Genomic DNA, 19,727 nt, shown 5'->3' with positions numbered 1-19,727 from the left:
ATATTTAGTATATTAGCACTCATGACTAAACTTTAAAAACTGTAAAACATCTTGCAGTGACAGATCAGAATACAATAACCTTTTAAAATTATTTTGAGCTAATAAAAATACTAGAAGAAAAATAGTTCAGGAATATCAAACTAGAGATTAAACAAACAGTAAACTGTGTGAGTTCCCACTAATAAGATATAACAGAATAGTGGCAACTAAATATAATAGTGTTCACACAGAAATGCAAAAGGAACCATTAAGAAATGTTTACTAAAAGATTTCCCTTGTCTGAATTTTCTATAATTTATTCACTTACTTTTGAAGATGTAGAATCACACTCTTGACAAATCCACCCATAGCCAGTTTGTTTGGGAGATTTTTTCAAAGGAGGGTCCAAACATCCAAAATGATAGCAAAGCCTGCATTCATCACACCTGCATTAGAAACACATTTTTTTAAAAATAATAACAACATCAAAACTTTCAGAATAAAACAGAAATATCAAGACAACTAGAAGATGAAAACTCCAGAAAGTGTTTGAACAAGAGTCATGTTATTTTATGGACATTTGATTATGTAGAAGATAAGCCCACACATGTGGAAGAGCATCATGTACACACACCATGGTCCCTGAGTCCCCAGCAGTGCTATACATTAGTACAAGTTTGACAACACTTAAGAGATCTGAACACTGAGGCAAATCAAGATGGGGAAAAATTAATAAAGAATAAAACCCTAATCATGTGAAGACTGTATGAAGCTAAACTCAGTGGGCAAAATAGAATCCTGCAGGTACCAGGTGACTCTGAATATCAGATGACAGGGAACAAGAGTAAGGCATGGCCTGCTGTGGCCCTGCCACAGGTATCTGTCTGAATGGAATGTTTTTTCCCTCCAGTCCTCATGGGTAAGAAAGAGGAACTGCCCCTTACTTTGAAGACTAAACTTTAAAAATTGTAAATTTTACTGAACGTTAAAAGGGGAAACTACTGATGGTGATAGGCCTGCTCTGCAAGTGTATGAGTTTTCCTCCTTTGTTAAATTTGGTGATTTTTATTTGAATAGCATATTCTATACAACTGTAGTAATGCTGAATGTATCATGTTTAATGATACCAAGGAATGCCCTTTGTAACATTACCAGGAATCAAGAATGGAATATGTTATCTGAAACAGCAAAACACAAAAGGTTGTGTCAAATTTAGACAAGTTGTCAAAGGGAATCCCCCCCTAAACCCATATCCATACTAAATCCAAAAAGTCACCCAAGGGGATCTCACATATGTCTAATATAATATCTAAAGCTCAAGGAAAGCAATTTCCCAGTTGTGATTTTTTCCAGTTCTAAAACAGAGGGAGGAAAAGAGGAATTTAAACTCATATACTGGTAGACATATAGTTACACAGTACAAAATACATCAGAGAAACTCAACCCCACTTCCCAGAAGTGAACAATGTTGGGGAGGAACTCATATTCCTATGTAAATACTTATATTTACAATATTAACCTTTACAGTTGGCACTCTAAATCCACAAATTCTGCATCCATGGATTCAATCAACCATGGCTCAAAAGATATTCAGGAAAAAAATTCCAAAAAGCAAACTTTGCTGTTTACTATTTTATATAAGGAATGGCACTCGAACATCCATGGAGCCAAACCCCAATGGATACCAAGGGGCCACTGTACTAAGCTTAATAAAAGGTAAAACTATGGTCAAAAGATGAAATGAAAATATTTTGAATACATATACATATTTATACTTTTCATGAAATTCATATTTCTGCTTTACTATGTTAGTTTAGCTGTCTTTGACTTGACAGACCCTAGAGACCCAATGAATGTGAGACCTCCAAATTACTGTGTCCTCAGCAGTCTTGCTCAGGTCCTGCAGACTAATAGCTGTGTCTTCCCTGATTGAGTCTACCCAGTGTGGTCTTCTTTTTCTTCCTACTGCCCTCCACCTTACCAAGCATTATTCTCTTTTCTAGTGAATTCTGACTTCTCTTTATATGGCCAAAGTGCAAGAGCCTCAGTCTAGTCATACTAGCTTCTAAGGAGAATTCTGGCTTGATTTGCTCTAGGACCCAATTATTTGTATTTTTAGCAGTTCATGGGATCTGGAGAACTCTTCTCCAACACATCTCAAATGAGTTGATTTTTCCCTCTATTAGCTTTTACTGTCCAGCTTTCACACCCACACATAGAGATGGGTAATACAATGGTTTGTACAATGCTAATTTTAGTATTCAGTGATATATCTTGAGTACAAAAAATTCAGAATCCTGTCCAGTTCCTTCATAGTTGCCCGTCCAAGTCCTAATTTTCTGATTTCATGACAGCAGTCTCCACTGATTAATGACTGAGCCAAGGTATTAAAAATCTTTAAATCTTTAAACTTATCTAAATCCTCTGTGGTGGTTACTAATTTAAATGTTCAACTGTAGACCTGCCCTTGCACTTTCTTCTTTGACTTTTTAAAATAAGTGTTCCAAGTCTTTGATACTGTCGGCCCTTCTTATACACGGATTTCTTATACATGGATTTAAGCATCCACAGTTTGAAAATATTTAAAAAAAACATATAAATTTCAAATATCAAACCTTGATTTTCCATTTTTTATAAGAAACACCACTTTGCTGTCATTATATTTAATGGGACTTGAGCATACATGGATTTTGTTATCCATGGGGGATCTTGGAACCAAACCCCAGGGTATAACAAGGGTCCACTTTATTTTCTTTTTGCAATATTGTATCATCTTACATTATTGATGTTCATTCCTCCAGTTTCCACACCTTCTTATTCTGAATCTAATCTTGCTTTAGGTATGATGTTTTTGACACAAAAGTTTCTGCTACAAGCTAGTACACTAATACAGTACATATTCAAAACCTAGCAGCATATTTCATATTATTTCAACGATACACACACATACAGACACACACACACACACAGGAACAGCAGTAACAGAATAAAGTTTTGAAAAAATTAGAATGCTTCTAGCTTAATGTTTCAGACTGTTACTAAGACAGTCTGGATCCCGATTCTCAGGAAATTTATTATATATTTCAGGTTGATATTTTTGTAAAGGGAGATGAATGGGACATTGCTTTTCAGCATTTTAAACAGTTTATTTCCTCACTGTATCTGTAGATTTCCCAATGTCATGCTCATCACTTATATTGTGCAGAACATAGAGACATAAGGCACAAGAAGCATAAAGAATTAAGAGATTGGAGACAGTCGATAAGATTAGGGACTTCCCATGAGATATATTAAGACTGCACAATAATAAAATTATTACCCAGGATATCACACACACACACACACACACATAGAGTCCCGTTATCCCAATATTATTTTTGAGGCACTAATAAAAACTTGAAAATTTACCAGGCTAAAAATAACAGCCCTATTATATTATTCTCACCCGGGAGGAAGCACCAGACCATGCTCTAATAAACCATGTTTTCTGATGGAGAACACACACTGAGTCTACATGTTCCTTCTTCCCCTGCTCTTCCATGCCCTAATGCAAAACTTCCAAGGTTTGTTGAATCAGTTGAGAAAGGGATTAGTTAGTCCATGATTATTATGTTTTTCCCCCCTCAGAATAATAAACCATGGTTTATTAGGCCAAGATCAATATGGCTGAAGTGGGCTTTAAACACTACTGTCCATTTTCAGACTGTTACTAAGACATACTGGATAATAAGCAATGATGTGAAAATAGTAAGAAATGACTACATTATGCATTAACTACTTAAGTGTCTAATCATTTTGAAAACATAATCCCAATTCAGCTTTTATGGTCTGTAGTAGCAGAAATCTGCACATAAGGATTTCCATGCATTCTTTGAATAAATGATCTGCAATATTTATCAGCTGTTAGTAGAGGAGATCAAAAGAAGTTTTGGGATTTACTGTTCTACCTCCCAAGATAGCTACAAAAACAGGGTGAACAGAGAGGCTACAGCTTGTTTTAAACTTCAGGTATGGATGTGTGACACTGATTGGGGTAATTTGGGGTGCATTTTATCAATTTCAATACTGACCCTTTCCTACATAATTTGAAACTGATTAAACTTAGAACCAATCAAGGTGTGTGTGTGTGTGTGTGTCTATGCATGCAACTGTTGAGGTTATATTAGGAAGGATCATGCTACTGAGGCAGATATAAGGTGCCTAATTCATACACGACACATGATGCATGGCTGAGAATTATCCTAAACTTACCCAAGTCTCTTAAATGCCTGGACCAGACCTCTTGGCAGATGCAAATGCCTCTGTGACTGATTGTAATGCCAGCAGCATAACATATCATGCTTCTTTTGCTGTGCTGGTTTAGCAATTGGCATGCCACAATGAAAACATACTTGTTAATGTCCCAAGTGCTAAGATCAAGAGGCATGGTTTAAGCCCTCTATTGTCCTGTCACTATAAATTAAATTTGTACATAACTAAAAGGTTAATTCCAAAAGTTAAAATAACATATTTAGTTGATTGGCAATTAAGGCCTTAATATACTATAGTGTTGTAAGCCAAAATTAAATCGGTTTTGTCCTCCAGCCTGGGCAAATCAACTAGTATTTAAATTACTAAAGAATAAAAGTATGATAGGTATATGGACAGAGAAATGGTTGGGACCCCTCTGCCATTTGTCACAGTGAGTATGAGAGGTTAAATAATAAAGTCTAAAAATTAGCAGCTAACAGAAAATATGTTTCAAAAACAAAAATAGAGAATTGAGGTCAAGTACCTTAGCACAGCAAGAGATGTTGATTAGATACTTCCATACCTGAAACACGTCTGTTTTGTTCTTTAATAAAGTGATCTCCATCTGCTCATGCCCTTGGAAATCTTTCAGCAGTTCAGCCTGCTGTGTTCAACCCCGCACATAACTCTGCACTTTCCCGTTCATAATTAGGTAATTATGTTCTAATCAATACTGTAAATCCTGATTTTACAATGTAAATAAGATAAATGAGATAATGGCTGGGGGGTCAATCTCATTCTATTTACGAAACCTTGCACGCACGTCCAACTTCATTACACTGCGCCTACTTGCACAAGAGGGAGTCTTATCAGCTGGCCTGCAGAAGTCTTAGAACAGACACTGGGGGAATGGGAGAGGAGAAAGACCTGTGTTTATCTAAATGAAGAGGTAAAGAAAAATGTGTGCATAGTTTGCATATTTGTAAGTCACCATAATGATTTGAAAAAACTCCAAAGAAATAAAATGTATGTCTTTTCTATTCATAACTCAACTACAATCATGTTTGGTTGTAAAAAGTACCACCTAAAATTCAGGTTATATTTAAAGGTAACTTCACCAATTTTGTTCCTAAAGGTCAGAAAACCTTTCCCACCTAAGTATGTGCTACTGAACAGTATTCACATTACCCATGAAAGTGCAATTTAAACAATGTACAAATATATTCTGTTTACAAGCTGAAGTGCTACATAAGTGTTACAATAACCTTGCAAAGTGTCACACCATAAAACAGCAAAAGACTTGGCATCTGAAAGAAGAAAAATTCCATTGGTCAGTTTAGGATTTTACACTATCATAAGGTGCATGGGCAAGGCCACAATTAAAATGAAGTAACAAGAAGCAGATAAAGGAACAGAAGGAGTACAGTTTCACACTACCATTTTCATTCTATAGAAGAGTTAAAAACACACATAAGGTTTAGTGCAATGATAGAAGCAGATTGTTTTTGGGTTTTTTTTTTAAATAATGCATGTCTAAAGCTGGCACTGATATAAATCTGTCAGATGTATGCCAGGTATCTTGCAAATAAAACTGTTGCCCCTACCCACTATTCCAATTGCCTCCTCAAAAAATATTTGAAATATGGTCTCCTTCCAGAGTCTAGCCTCAATTAACACAATCTCAATAATGTCAATTTAAGACAAGCTCCACGCCAAAAAAGTTTCAAGACGGGAGCAAACACCTTTCATACAGCTACTGATCCTTACAAAAATTGTCTATTGTTTTATTTGTTTTGATTGTTTAAAAACTCAAGTATTCATTACTTTTCATCAGGTGATTCGGCTGACTGAGAGGCAGCAAACAAATACTACTATTACTACTAACTAGATGAACACAATACTTAAACCAACAAGTGTTTCTATGCTTATTGCTTTTAGATCTAATGCATTATTTTCTGGAGTAGCATCTCTCCATTCTGCCATGGAACTTCACCATTTATTTATATTAAGCATTTTAAAAACTTATGCTATCCCAGTAGCCCATTGTGAACCACAAAAAGTTCTAGTTATAAATACCAGTGAATATATGTCCGACTGCTACCATACCACATGTGAGCAATACACTATTGCATCTCACCATAATTTAGTGTTGGTTATTTCAGAAATAAATGTTATACTATGCACCACCAAATTATGTCTAAGAGACATGTCAAAAATGTTAAGATAACTACATACTGGTTTTTAATTTTTGCATTTAATGTTTTATATTGTAATCTTTTGCAGAGTAATATTTATTACAGATTCTAGTACTACTAGTTTTAATCTGAAGTTGATCTAACTTTCTTGTTTGAATCAACAAATATACAGTATATTTAAAAATGTATTCAGCAATACCACCTATATAGTATTTGAAGCTGGAACAGAATTTAAATATTACACCACCCTCTGCTATGTTTGGCTGTGAGCAAAATATGGGATCATTTTAAGATTAGACATGGACCAAAGAGGTAACATTCACATAAATCTTGGAATGCGTACGTCTTCAAAATTTATCTTATAAGATCTAGTTAAGGTCAAGCAAGACAAAAGTTAGTCTTGAATGCATTATATACCTCATTATTTTGGAAGCAGATTTTGAAAACAGACAAAGAAATGTAAAGCATAAAAGTAAACATAAAACTTAAAAACTGAAGGAAAGCACTCTAATATGTCCCTCTATAAATGAGAAATGTTACTGCTCATTAAACATTCTCCCAAAAGCTTAACGTCTTTTTTTTAATGGTGAAGGGGAATTTATCCTCATAAAGGATACTGCTGCTATTTCTACTATTATGTTGATCATTAATATACATACAGAAATATATAAATATATGTTCTAATCATTCTGAAAGACTAGAAGGCTTATTTTACAAAGTGGTTCTACTGTTTTCCATCCCCCCGCAAATATAGCATTACACTTTCTGAAAACTGATATATATTTCCAGTTTACTAATATATTGTTGTTTACTGTATATACTCATGTGTAAGTCTAGAAATTTTAGTCAAAAATTGACTCCAAAAACTTGAGTCGACTTATCCACGGGTCAAGGTAGGCACTGCATTGTACGTTAATTCTTATTAAAAAAGGAACCATTCCCTGGTGAAAGGCAAGAGCGTCATATCCACAAAACCTTTAATATGAGCCCAAACAGTTATGTTTCCTAGAATTTTGTAAGTTTTCTGGTACTGTCTTCATTTGCATTGTTTGTTACATACCCCTAAGTTTTACTCTAGACTTATCCACAAGTCATATCAAAATCCATAATTTTGGCCCCCAAACCTGCCCTCAACTTATCGAAGGATTTTTTATCCATCGATTCATCCATGGCTTGATAATATTTTAAAAAAGTATAAATTCTAAATAGCAGACCTTGATTTTTCATTTTATATAAGGGACACCATTTTGCTCTGCCATTAGATTTAATGGGACTTGAGCATCCATGGTTTTTGTTATCCACGGGGGATCTTGGAACCAAACCCCAGGAGATAACAGGGTCCTACATGGGGTTGACTTATAGTCGAGTATATACGGTATTTCACACATTACACAATCCTTACTCTCCATGCATCTATAAATTATAATTTGAGATTATTCAGTCATTTTTTAAAAAAATGTATTTTGTTGTTTCAAGAGTCTTGTCCTACGATGGCTTAAAAATTATACACCATTAAGCGTAAACTATAAAGGAATAATATGCACAAAGCTATTTTGAAGCGACTATGCACATGAATACAGTGCAATACTATGAAGGTTTACGTATACATATAGCTCTTTGAATTCAATGAGATTCCCATTTAGTTGTGTACATAATTAGGTTTTGAACACACTGGTATTTTCAAGAAGATACTCATTTCTTTCTGTATTGTTATTTAATATGGAAAACTATTAAGGAATTTCTCAAACACAAAAATGTGATAGTACAAGGAATCTATTATTAGAGAACTGAAAACTGAAGAATGTATAAGTAAAAATAAGCAAGAATACTAATCTAAAATGCATAGTACATAGACTGTTGAATATAACTCTAATCCTGCTGCCACCATAATTATGATTATCCCTGTACACATAAATTAAGAATTCTGTATGAACAATAAATAATGAACTATTCTCCATTCATTTTATTCCCTTACAGGCATTCATCTGCTCCTTACTCTAAAAGTAAAATCTATTTCTTTATTTTAATTATTAACTGTCATCCCAAGAAACTGCTCAGGGCACCATACAATCAAGTACACAAGTCCAATATAGTCTTAGCAACTCCGTGTACTACTTGTAAAGGACATTTTGGTCAAAGCATACATATGTGTCTTTGTGTGTATGTGTTTAAAGAGAAAAAGTGTGGCAAATATTTAGTGATTACTAAGGATTTGTTTCTTAACAAATTTCTTCTATTAGGAATAGATGCTATTTAAACTATACTTAGGTATATTGTAAAAATAATAAGTGATTAAATTATTAATTTTGCTCATGTGGAGGACTTTAAGGGGAAATGAATTTAGTATGCATACTCAGGGCAATCTATGGCAGCATTTGTATTAAATCCCAGATAAATTAATGATGTATCTAATTTTATTTGTTGATTCTCATGTATGTATTTACATTGTGAATCCATCTTAATAGAATGAGTCTTGACAAAATGCTTATTTCAAACAGTATAACCAAGATCAAATTATATTTTATTGAACACATCCAGATAAGATACAGCCTGTAACCCCATCCATAACCAAGAGAATACACTAATTTATCATTTCCTATTATTTGATACATCCTCTTATTATTCTGTTTTCCATTTTATACTCTGGTTATAAAATCTCTTTTAACAGGTAATATATATACCTTGTTAAATGTACCCCAAAACCCAACACATTACCATATTCTGAGAAATTCCAATATCATGGCTGTGATCCAACAAAGTGATAAGTGCACATAAGAAAATCAATAGTGGCCTCTTCGATATTTCTTCGACTGCTGGGGAGCCAAGCCACCTTTTAGTTTAAAAATACAACTTGCCCTTTTACCAATGAGAGCAGGTACAATAAATACTATAAAGAAATTTTGTATTCTCCCCATGAGTTAGTATCTTTGTTGGATCGCAACATATATACTTCAACATTACAGATACAAATGCACATACAGCTTCTTTCAAAACAAGGACAAAATTAAGTATTTAATATACTTTGGATGCCAAGTGAATTATTTGGGGGGGGGGATACAAATCTTATACTAAACAGAAAGTTAATGAGCACCTTTTATTGTTGTCAGATACCATGTAATTAGCTTTTCACTTCTCCCAAAATGAAACAGGGAGTGCTACTGGGTTTGATGGAACATCACTACCTAGAACACACATACTTACACACTGAATCTAAAATGAAATGCTAATGTACTAATAAATAAATAAATAAATAAATAAATCTATTTCATAATGAGAATGTTGAAATGTTTTACAGATATCTGAATACCACTGAACTTAATATTTATTTATTTATTTACAGAAAGCAAGCCTTTTACATATAGTTCCTCAACACATTATTTTATATAGGAATTTGCTTATTAAGAGGCACAGAAAACAGAGCAGCCAACAAATGACAAAGCATTGCTTTTCCCATTCAATAACATCACATAAAGTATTTAAGTCCCATAGGCTCCTGTCACTCTTCAGTGAGTCCAAGTACTGTACATCATCATTTGCCAAGGAATTGCAATGGGAGACAAAATTACTTAATAGAACAATTCAGACAAGACATTTATCCGGTATTTTCCAGCAATGCACATATCAAATGTGCCTGATTAGTGCAAAGGAAAAAAAATCAAGTAAATTAACTGCCTTGTCAGTCCAAGTAACATACCAATTGGTTATATTCTACAGGACCTGGCAAACAAGTTTTTATCAAGACTAGGAACACGGGAAGGATAAATATACTGTTTTCCTTTAGTTTGGTCCTATTGAAAGTCTTATCCACAGCTTAAAATCACATTTATAAAAGTAGTTTCCAGGACTGCCTCCGAGGATGAGTTGTGGCAGAGTAGTGTCTCATGAAGAGTATCTACACAGTAAAGTGATAAGAAAAAGAAAGTAAATTAACATTTACCATTCTTAACAGTTCGACTGACTTATGAAACATTTCAACATCATAGCAGATTCAGACTGGAAAGAGACAATTTAAGATTAGTGTTACATTTCCAAATTCATTTGGAAGTAAATCAGTGTTATGAATCATCCATTTTTGTCCTTATACCATGCTTATAAAAAAAAGAGAGAAAATCAGCTATATAATTTTGAGCAGAGTAACCTTTTGGCAATATGATAGGTTTCTATTAATGAGAGACATGACTACAGTGGGCACTCCACATTTGCTGGGGTTAGAAACAAAAAGATTATTTTTTTAACCTTAAATAATATCTCTCTAGGAACTTCTAGATCCTCCAGCACAACGCTATGGTCAACATCTGCTGGACATTAACCACAGAACTGTGCTGGAGGACCTACAAACGCTAGAGAAGTGTCTCTCTAGGAATCACTACATTCGCCAGTGAAACTTCTGGTGAAACTAGGCCACAGAGTCGTGGTAGAGGACCTAGAGATTCCTAAAGAGAACACATTAATCAAATTCACAAATACTCAAATCCACAAGTAAAAGCTGCCAACATGGAGGGCCAACTGTATATAAAGAGAAAAAACTTCCCTTTGAAAGAACTCTTAACTATATAGCATGATACGTAATATTAACTATACCTGTAAATGTAGTGTTATGAAAGAGTTGTCATAATGTTGACAGGCTATCTAATTAGGTGAGGGCACATTGGCATTTATTAGGATACTAGTACTAGAAAATAATTTTTCAGCTTTCCTATCAAGAAAACAGTGCATGTTAACTATTCTTGCTATATGCTGTCAAGTTGACAGCATATGGGGACCCTCTGAATGAGAGTTCTCCAAGAGCCTCAGTCACTGACAACCCTGCTCAAGTCTTGCAAAATCAGAGCTGTAGCTTTCTTGCTGGAATCGATCTACATTTAATTAGGTCTTCCTCTTTTCCTATTGCATTCTACTTTTCTGAGCATTATTATTTTTTTAACCAACAACAGCAGCAATTTATTATGGTCACTGACCAGTACAAAAATAGAATACAACTATTAAAACAAGAAACAAAATCAATTTCTGCCATCTAACATCAATCATCACTAACCATCTGGAGACGTATTTTACACATAATGTAGCAAAATTTTGCTACTTTAAGTATAACAGTTTGATTCTGACTATCCAAAAGATAGCGTAAATAAAAAAACATCAGTGTGTCCTGGAAATTTAGTTAAAAGAGGGTTAATCAGTTAGTGGCGAATGTCCTTATAAAATTGACAGTACAAAAGCACATGAGCTGTAGTTTCTATAGCACTAGTATCACAAGGACAGAGTCGGAATTCATAGGGGATTTCCCCCATTTTCCTTCCAGTACTGCTGTTGGGAGAACATTGAATCGAGCTAATGGTAAAGCTCTCCTAAATTTTGGCACTGTAACATAAGACTAAGACCAAGACTAAGATCCTCACCTTTTCAAAATATCCTAAACAGAGAAGTTGAATTTTGGGTGGGCAGCCTATTGAGCAGGTTAAGAACTTTAAATATTTGGGGATAGTTTTCTAAGCTTCAGGAAACAGAAATGCTCATTCAGACTATGTCTCTTGGAAGGCAAAATGAACTGTTGCAGCCATTCAAAAAAGGAGCACAGTTCATTCCTGCTGCAATTAAACTCTTCATGGCCAAAGCTCGAGCTCAACTGTTATATGGGACTCAATTAGGGCCACAGAGTAATATGATCTCGCTTGAAAGAGTTCAAACAAAGCTTTTGAGGAGCATATTTCAGGTAGCCCAATGTTTACTAAATGCTGTACTTCGAAGGGAAGCAAGAGTCAGTAAAATTGAATCCAGTTTGTGGATAAACATCTTTACTTATTGGTTAAAGTTATATAAAGTTACATGGCGGAATGTCCCAGTTAATTTTGGTAGAAAACTATAAATCTTCTTGGAAAACAGCTATCCGTAAGAACATGAACCTTTTTGGACTTTCCAGCGATATCATTCTAAAGTTAGGATTAGATCAAGCAAAATCAATCGCAAGGCAAAGGATTCTAGATATTGAAGGTCAGACAGAAGAAACTGCTGCCTTTTCCAATTATTCATTTGCAAACAATGTTGGCTTCTAATCCAGCTATGTATTTATGCTTGTTACGTATCTCACAATATGTCCAAAGTATGATAACGACAGTTTAGTTGTTTTGGCTTCTAGTGAACTGCTTGAATTGCTCAAGGACACATTTATATATTTTTTGGTAGTCCATGATATCCATAGTAATCTCCTCTAGCACATTTCAATTGAGTTGATACTCTTCTTGTCAGCTTTCTTGACTGTCCAGCTTTCATAATTATATATATATTGGAAATAGGTGTCATGGGTGATTCTGACTTTGGTATTTAAAGATATATCTTTGAAACTGACAATTTTATCTTGTTCCTTCACAGCTGCATTTTCAAGTCCTTCCAAGTCAATTAGTCTATTATTTAATTCCATTACATTTCAGATTAATTCTAACTTTACCATTGTAAGGAAACATTGTAAGAAAGAGCTTTGATTGGATTTTTTAAAATAAAAAACCAACAAAAACATGACCTTGCATTATGAACCCTTATTACTATTATTTGCATTTGGTGCTTAAATATGGACAATCCTTAGAGGAAAGGAAGTAGTAATTTTTTTAACCTAGCGAGACTAAAATACCAACATGAAGAAATTGCCACTAGATATCATAACAGAGCAAAAGAAAACATGGTAGGTATTGCCCCATGTTTCAATTAATAATAGCATGAAATAATTTTTATATGCAAATCAGTTGAATTCTTATGTCCATTCTGAAAATATGTTTGAATGGACATACACCAGATTTTTTAATTACTACAAAATAAAGAGCTAAATATAATGCCTGGTTTTGTAGAGCAAATGTAGATTATGCAAAACACAAGACTGCTCACAGTTTTATTTTTATGTCTGTATACTTTATCCCTGACTTGGATAACAACGAATTATAAACTGAAATTGCAAAACAGTAGCATAGAATTCAGATTTAGGTTCACTGGAAAATTAATGGAAAGTGAAAAGCATATTGGAAACCAGTTGAAGAGCCAAAGTAAAAATATAGAATAGTGAGATTGTTCACAACAGTGCTGACCACAATAGAACAATTTAAGGCATTACTCCTTTTATGCCCATATTCTTATAATGATAATGTGAGCATAACTTCTATATATGTGTTCATTTTTTCGATATTGAGTGCTTGATTTATACTGTTCAAATACAAAAAAGATATCAGAATTATAGAATAAAATTTGCTTAAGCATGGCTCATGTTCTTTTAAGAATCTACTGTTTGAAAACTTTGTCACAACAAAGGCCCTTGTTGCTATTTATGGCAATTAACCATGACTTTTTTTTTTGAAAGGAAGGTTTTAGAGATGTCCATCAACTAGGGATGGCTTTAAAATAAGTCTGCACAAATTTGTGGAGGATAACGTTATTGACAATGACTATATGGTAGCTGTAAGTTTTCATAGGCAGTAGGAATCTGAGAACCACCTGCTAATGCTGAATCAATGAAATTACTATTCTTTAAGACAGGGTGCATGTGGACCCAGGGGTGTTAAATATTTTGCCTCCCCTTCTCTAAGGAGCCCTGGTGGCGCAGTGATTAAATGTTGATACTGCAGTGATTCACAGCCATAAAGTTGTGAGTTTGATCCCAGGCAGAGCTCCAGGGTCCATCAGCCTTGCATCCTTCCGAGGTCACTAAAACGAATAGCCAGCTTATTGGGGACAATTAGTTTACACATGGTAAACCACTTAGGGAGTGCTTAAATGCACTGATAAGTGGTATAGAAATGAACTTGCTACTGCTATTGCAGGGGGCAAGGGGGGCAATGTTGCCATATTTTGCCCCTTGTAGGCTGTTTAGGTCCAGGGAATTCCTTTTCTCTATTGTTATAAACTGCAAGTTGACTTCTGAATCTTTTTCAGGAAGTGAATTGAGAAATTAATTTTCAGGTCACTTCCTATTGTAAAAAGAGCCTTTCATGGGCCTAAAATGACCAGGGGGAGGAGACTGGTGAAATTGCCCCCATATCCCCTAGAGGGTGTTTGGGAACATTTTAAGGGGGGAAATATTTTAGGCTTTGTAAGTGTGTGCCTCCAACTTTTTATGGGAGGACAGTCCCCTCAGTCCCTGACTGTTGGCTACCTGTGTTTTAATCATTCAAAGCACAAGATTATATGGAAGGAAAAATTCTGTCTAAACTCATATTTTAGACTATGAAATTAGCAACCCCACACTTCACTTAATGGAGGCAAAATGAGTTATTCTAGACTTGTCTTGAGGGGAAATAGATTACTCTAAAATGTTAAAGGAGGAACGTCTTTACTCTTTATATTGGTATCTGACATCTCTAAGTACTGGACTCTTCAGATAATTAGAAAAAATGGTTTGACGTGCACATCAATGATTATCATACTGGGAAAAAACGACTCAAGTGTATTTATTACATTTTGCAAAACACAACACCAGAAGAACATCAACCGCATTCCCTTCACCAGTAGTTAAGAATCATTTATTATTACTATACCCAAGCTGTACTACACTACAGTAGGCCCTTGGCATCCACCAGTGGGTATCCTTGGTATACCATGGACACAAAAATCTGTGGGTGCTAAATGGCATAGTAAAATGCTATCTCTTGTACAAAATGGCAAAATCAAGGTTACTTTTTGAATTTTTAAAATTACATTTGCAAGCATGGATAGTTGAATCTGTGGATAAAGAATCCATGGATATGGAGGGCCAGCTGTGTATTATCAATCTTTAGATTTATACTGTATTTTTATCCCACTTTTTGTCTAATAGGTTTGTGGTGAGGCCCATTACTCCTTCTCTTCCTCCTTTATTCTCACATCAACCATGTGAGATAGGTTAATCTAAGCAAGTGACAGGCTCAAGGTCATCCTTTCCCAATCTAACACTCTAAACATTTGGAGGGAGAGAAGGAGACGGCAGGCACAGCTCCACTATGCCTAGGCCCAAAGGAAGTTGAAAGGCCCTCCCTTGATCTTAATCTGCTACCATCCTGGCCTTGGAGGGAGAGAACAGTAGTATCTGCTGGACTTGATCCCTTCCTCACTACCATTCCCATTTCTTTTTGTGTCTTGTCTTTTTAGACTGTAAGCCTGAGGATAGGGAACTGTCAAATTAACATAGATTTTGTGGGTTTTTCTGGCTATGTGGCCGTGTTCTGGAAGAGTTTATTCATGATGTTTCACCAGCACGTGTGGCTGGCATTTTCAGAGATGTCAAATTAACAATTTGTAAGCCGCTCTGTGAGCCTTTGTGGCTGAAGAATGGGGCATAAATATTCTAAATAAATGAATAAACCACTCTGATTAAGAACTGCCTTGACGGCTCAGACTGTTGTTTTCAAATGCATTATTCTGTTTTTAAGACTGGCCTCTTAGACATACATGGCATGTTCTCAAGGCAAGCACTCACTAAAGTGGCTTGTTCATTTTCATTTTTGTAAGAATGACAGCAAATTCTTAGATTAAGGCCAATTTAAATTGGCCTTAACCCATTTAAATTTATATGTATTACCATTTTTGAATTCCCTTTTCCTGTTCTTCCATCTATAGCTTCCATCTTTACTCCTTTCTTTCATAAGAAGATGTTTTAGTATTTTGGTATATATGCTTGTGGGTTTGAGGAAAAGGGTGGATGCTGCTCATGCACAGTGGGTTGAAAAGTAAAACCCTGATTTGGTGACATGTGCAAGAAATAGCTGATAGGGTCATTGTACCACTCAGTAGAAGTGAGTGGAGGTAAGTTTGTTCTCTGCAGTCACTTAAAACGATTGCTCATATGAGTAAGTGGTTGACCAGCATTAGAGACTATAGACATTAGCAGTTCACCTCCATATTTCAAGGGGAGAAAGCAATTGGTAATTGACACAGTCCTACCAAGAGTAGGCCTTGTTATTAGGCAGAGGTAAACTGGCTGCTAATTTGTCTGTCATGAGGGAATGATAGTTTGTTATTACTGAATTTATTCTGTCAGGGATAATAAGAAGCCTCATGGGCCCATATAATTTTGCTAGCTTGGAATATGACATACCTTGATGTGAGGGAGGCCTCTAAGTTCTTCTGGGAGGTTAGTACCATTTCTTGTTTCACCACTGGGAGCAAACTGTCTTGGATTGGCTCTGCCCTGCCATCTGGAAAGACCTCTTAAAATTATTCTTGTATTTGCAGTTCTGTACTAAACTCCTCTGACACCAAGATATGCTTGGGAATGTTTTTTAGATCACAAAACAGATCATGTCTCACCACAGACTAATCAGATCTGCTATTAGGTTTTTCTGAGATTATAAAAACTGCAAGAAAATCACCTTACTTTTTGCAAACCAAACATTGATACAATTTCATTGTTCATGAAGAGCCACACTCCTGAAGAGACTGATCATCATTCCTCTTTGGATACTTTAAACTTTCAAATATTTCCAACATTCTCTCTCAATTGCCCAATGTAAAACAAATACAATATGTTTTACCGATGATTCACAATCTAGCCATATGCTTGAAAAATAATGGTATGAAACCATTTTCTATTATTTTATTTTGTTTAAACAATACCAACAAAACCATCAGAATGGGTGCACTCAATAAACAATAAACATGAATAAGACAAAGACTATAATGAACATTTCCCCTCTGAGATCTGGATATCCAGATGACAACATGCCACAAACAGAACAATGGTATGGCACAGATACTGATACAAACTGGGATTAATATAAACTAAAAATGTAAATTAAAACAGGGATTCAACACCACTTGAAATAGGTCAGCAGACCATATTTTCAGTAAACTCTGATTTGCATATTGTGAAACCATGGTTAATGTTTGAAAAATGAGAAATGGAGCAGGAACAGAGTTGGAGCCAACAAGCCTTCTCCTAACATTGAAAGCAAAATTAAGAAATTACATCATTATGGTCTTGACTCACTCAATGACATTTAATAAAGTAACAGGGTATACACCACCCTCACCTCAACATTAGATTTTGAATTAAAACAGCACTATGTGTATTTTGGTAAGACTCTCAGAACAATCTTAAACTTGCTTTCTGAACCACTAGTATTTACAGAAAGCTGGATGATCTATATTATTCCATATCTCTACAAGAAAGGCTTTAAGTTTAACATGCAATATTTGCATATTACAACTATCTATCTTAACAATGGGGCTGTGCAGACTGCCCCGAAAGGGCAGGCTGGAGCCATCCATTTTTGTTCCCGAGGGACGCCGCAGCAGCCAAACTGTGGAGCGTCCCTCTGCACCAAAAAGAACCTGGAAAAACAAGATTCTTTTCAGTCCGCCGGCGCATCAGTAAGTGATATACGCTGTGTGTCGCTTACATCATGATGGCGGCCCCTGTGTGGACGGGAGGCTGCCATCATGGCACTACTGTTATGTGGTAGGGTTCGAGAGTGTGCGGTTAGTGCGTGCTCCCGAACCCTAGAATTGGCGCCAGCACACCGCTTCCCGCCTGTCTATCTCGGGCCAATGTTACAAACATGTATAAAGAAAGAGACTGTGAAGAATCTTTCACAGCGGAACTATATCAATGACATATGTAATTAGATGAAATTTATTCCCTTCATCCTTCTAATGTTTAGGCATTGTCTTGATTCTAAATATATATTTTGTTTGCCTTTAGAAATGCCTTGAATACTCTTGTTCAGATAGGCCCATGAATGTGGATGTTTCAAAATTATGAACAAGTCACTTTTCTTTGTTATGCTGTTTAATAGCAGACATCTTGTGTTTTCCCCCCTCTGTTATTGACAACTAACTTGCTGCTGGATGGAAGAGTGGGAGTTGTTTCCTTCATTTCAGACATATTTTTTTTAACATAATTCATGTTCTATAATTGGCAGCAGAATTTATTATGCAAATTCTAATATCGGAGGTTGACTGCCTAAACCAATACTGGTCTCTGGGAAGGGTGTGTGTGCGTTTCTCTGAGATCTTCATCAATAAGATATAATGGTATGGACAGTGGACAATTATCCTGACAAGACTCAGGCTCTCTTTCGCTCAAGCTATAGTTTTGTCATGGAAATGTCTTTTTCTTATTTCTTTCACTGATAGGATCAGTTTTTTGATAGCTCTCATGTGGGCTTTGTGACTTTGGTGGTCTACGGTTTTTCATCTAAGTTGTTACCTGTCACATGGGCACCAGCAGCTATGTAACTATCTTCCTTTCAGAATTTTTATTAGAATATATATTTTTCACTTTGATCTGTCTGTTTTGCTGTTTCTACACTATTGTCGTAAGCCTCTTTGCTTGCTTGTCTTTTGCTTCAAACTGAATGGTAAACTCTGTGTGTGTGTGTGTGTGTGTGTGTGTGTGTGTGTGCGTGTGTGATTATCCTCAAATTCAACTGGAAAAATATTTGAATCAAAGCATTACTATATTGAAGAACCTTTTCTAGTTTATTTTATTTTCTATCAACATGAAATATGTAAGTTCCTGATTCTTGAATTTTTGGCATGAGTTCAGAGTCAGAAAGGATTAAACATAGGGCCAAACAAAGAACAACAAAACGGATTACAATCTATAACATTTTTTGGAATAAATGTGTTTGCTTTTAAAGTGCCACAGGGTTATGTTATTTTTTTCATAACTCAGATGATTTAAAATTTAAAATACTACCACAACATTCTGACAGCTAACAAATACATTTAAGTGAATGAAAGCTTATTGTGACATCTGATAGATGTGACAAAACCATGTCCTTAAATAGGAGAGATCAAGTTATTCTGGCCATTTTTAAAAGTATTCATCTCTGATAATTATCTCCTCGCCAAATTGGGAAGACACATCAATTTTCAAAAAGACTGAATTCATTCACCCACATAACTCCAATGGAATTGCCCCACACACCATGCAAACTGGAATCAGACAAGGGAGAGAGCAAGGATGAATGCATTGGTGTCATCTAGTCCCTCATCCTATCATCCTTCTATGAATTGTAGGATGAATGTCTGTTGAAGGGAGCCAGCCCTATACATGTAAACTCATCAGATGATTCAGAGATCTGGGAAATCAGGGTTCTAGTAATGCAGAGAGGCTATATAAGTGACCCCATTCTGTAGACATTCAACCCCAAAGCATGGGAAGTTGCAGTGACTGGCAAGGGGCACTACCCTCTCCCTAATGCAATACAAACTTCATTGAAGTTGTATTTCTGAATAGGGTCAGAGTTACAAACTGAACAGTAAAAGAGAGTAGGAATGTTCTATAAGCTATCAAAAAAGGAATGTTGCCAAAAGGTCTGACATGTGATGAATCTGTAAATGCAAATTATGAAAAATGTTCTTGAT

General features: G+C 35.4%; 1 protein-coding gene across 1 annotated transcript in view; it reads right to left on the bottom strand.

Annotated features, from left to right (window-relative positions):
- The window catches only part of PHF14 (PHD finger protein 14), a 176,566-nt gene that overhangs the window by 73,978 nt on the left and 82,861 nt on the right, over window positions 1-19,727 (bottom strand). Inside the window, 1 exon segment of the mRNA XM_042474907.1 lies at window positions 308-425. Coding sequence (XP_042330841.1) covers window positions 308-425 — 118 coding nt within the window.

The sequence above is a fragment of the Sceloporus undulatus genome, chromosome 6, assembly GCF_019175285.1.
Source record: "Sceloporus undulatus isolate JIND9_A2432 ecotype Alabama chromosome 6, SceUnd_v1.1, whole genome shotgun sequence".
Taxonomy (NCBI): Eukaryota; Metazoa; Chordata; class Lepidosauria; order Squamata; family Phrynosomatidae; genus Sceloporus; species Sceloporus undulatus.
This window is presented reverse-complemented; position numbering and strand designations above follow the sequence as displayed.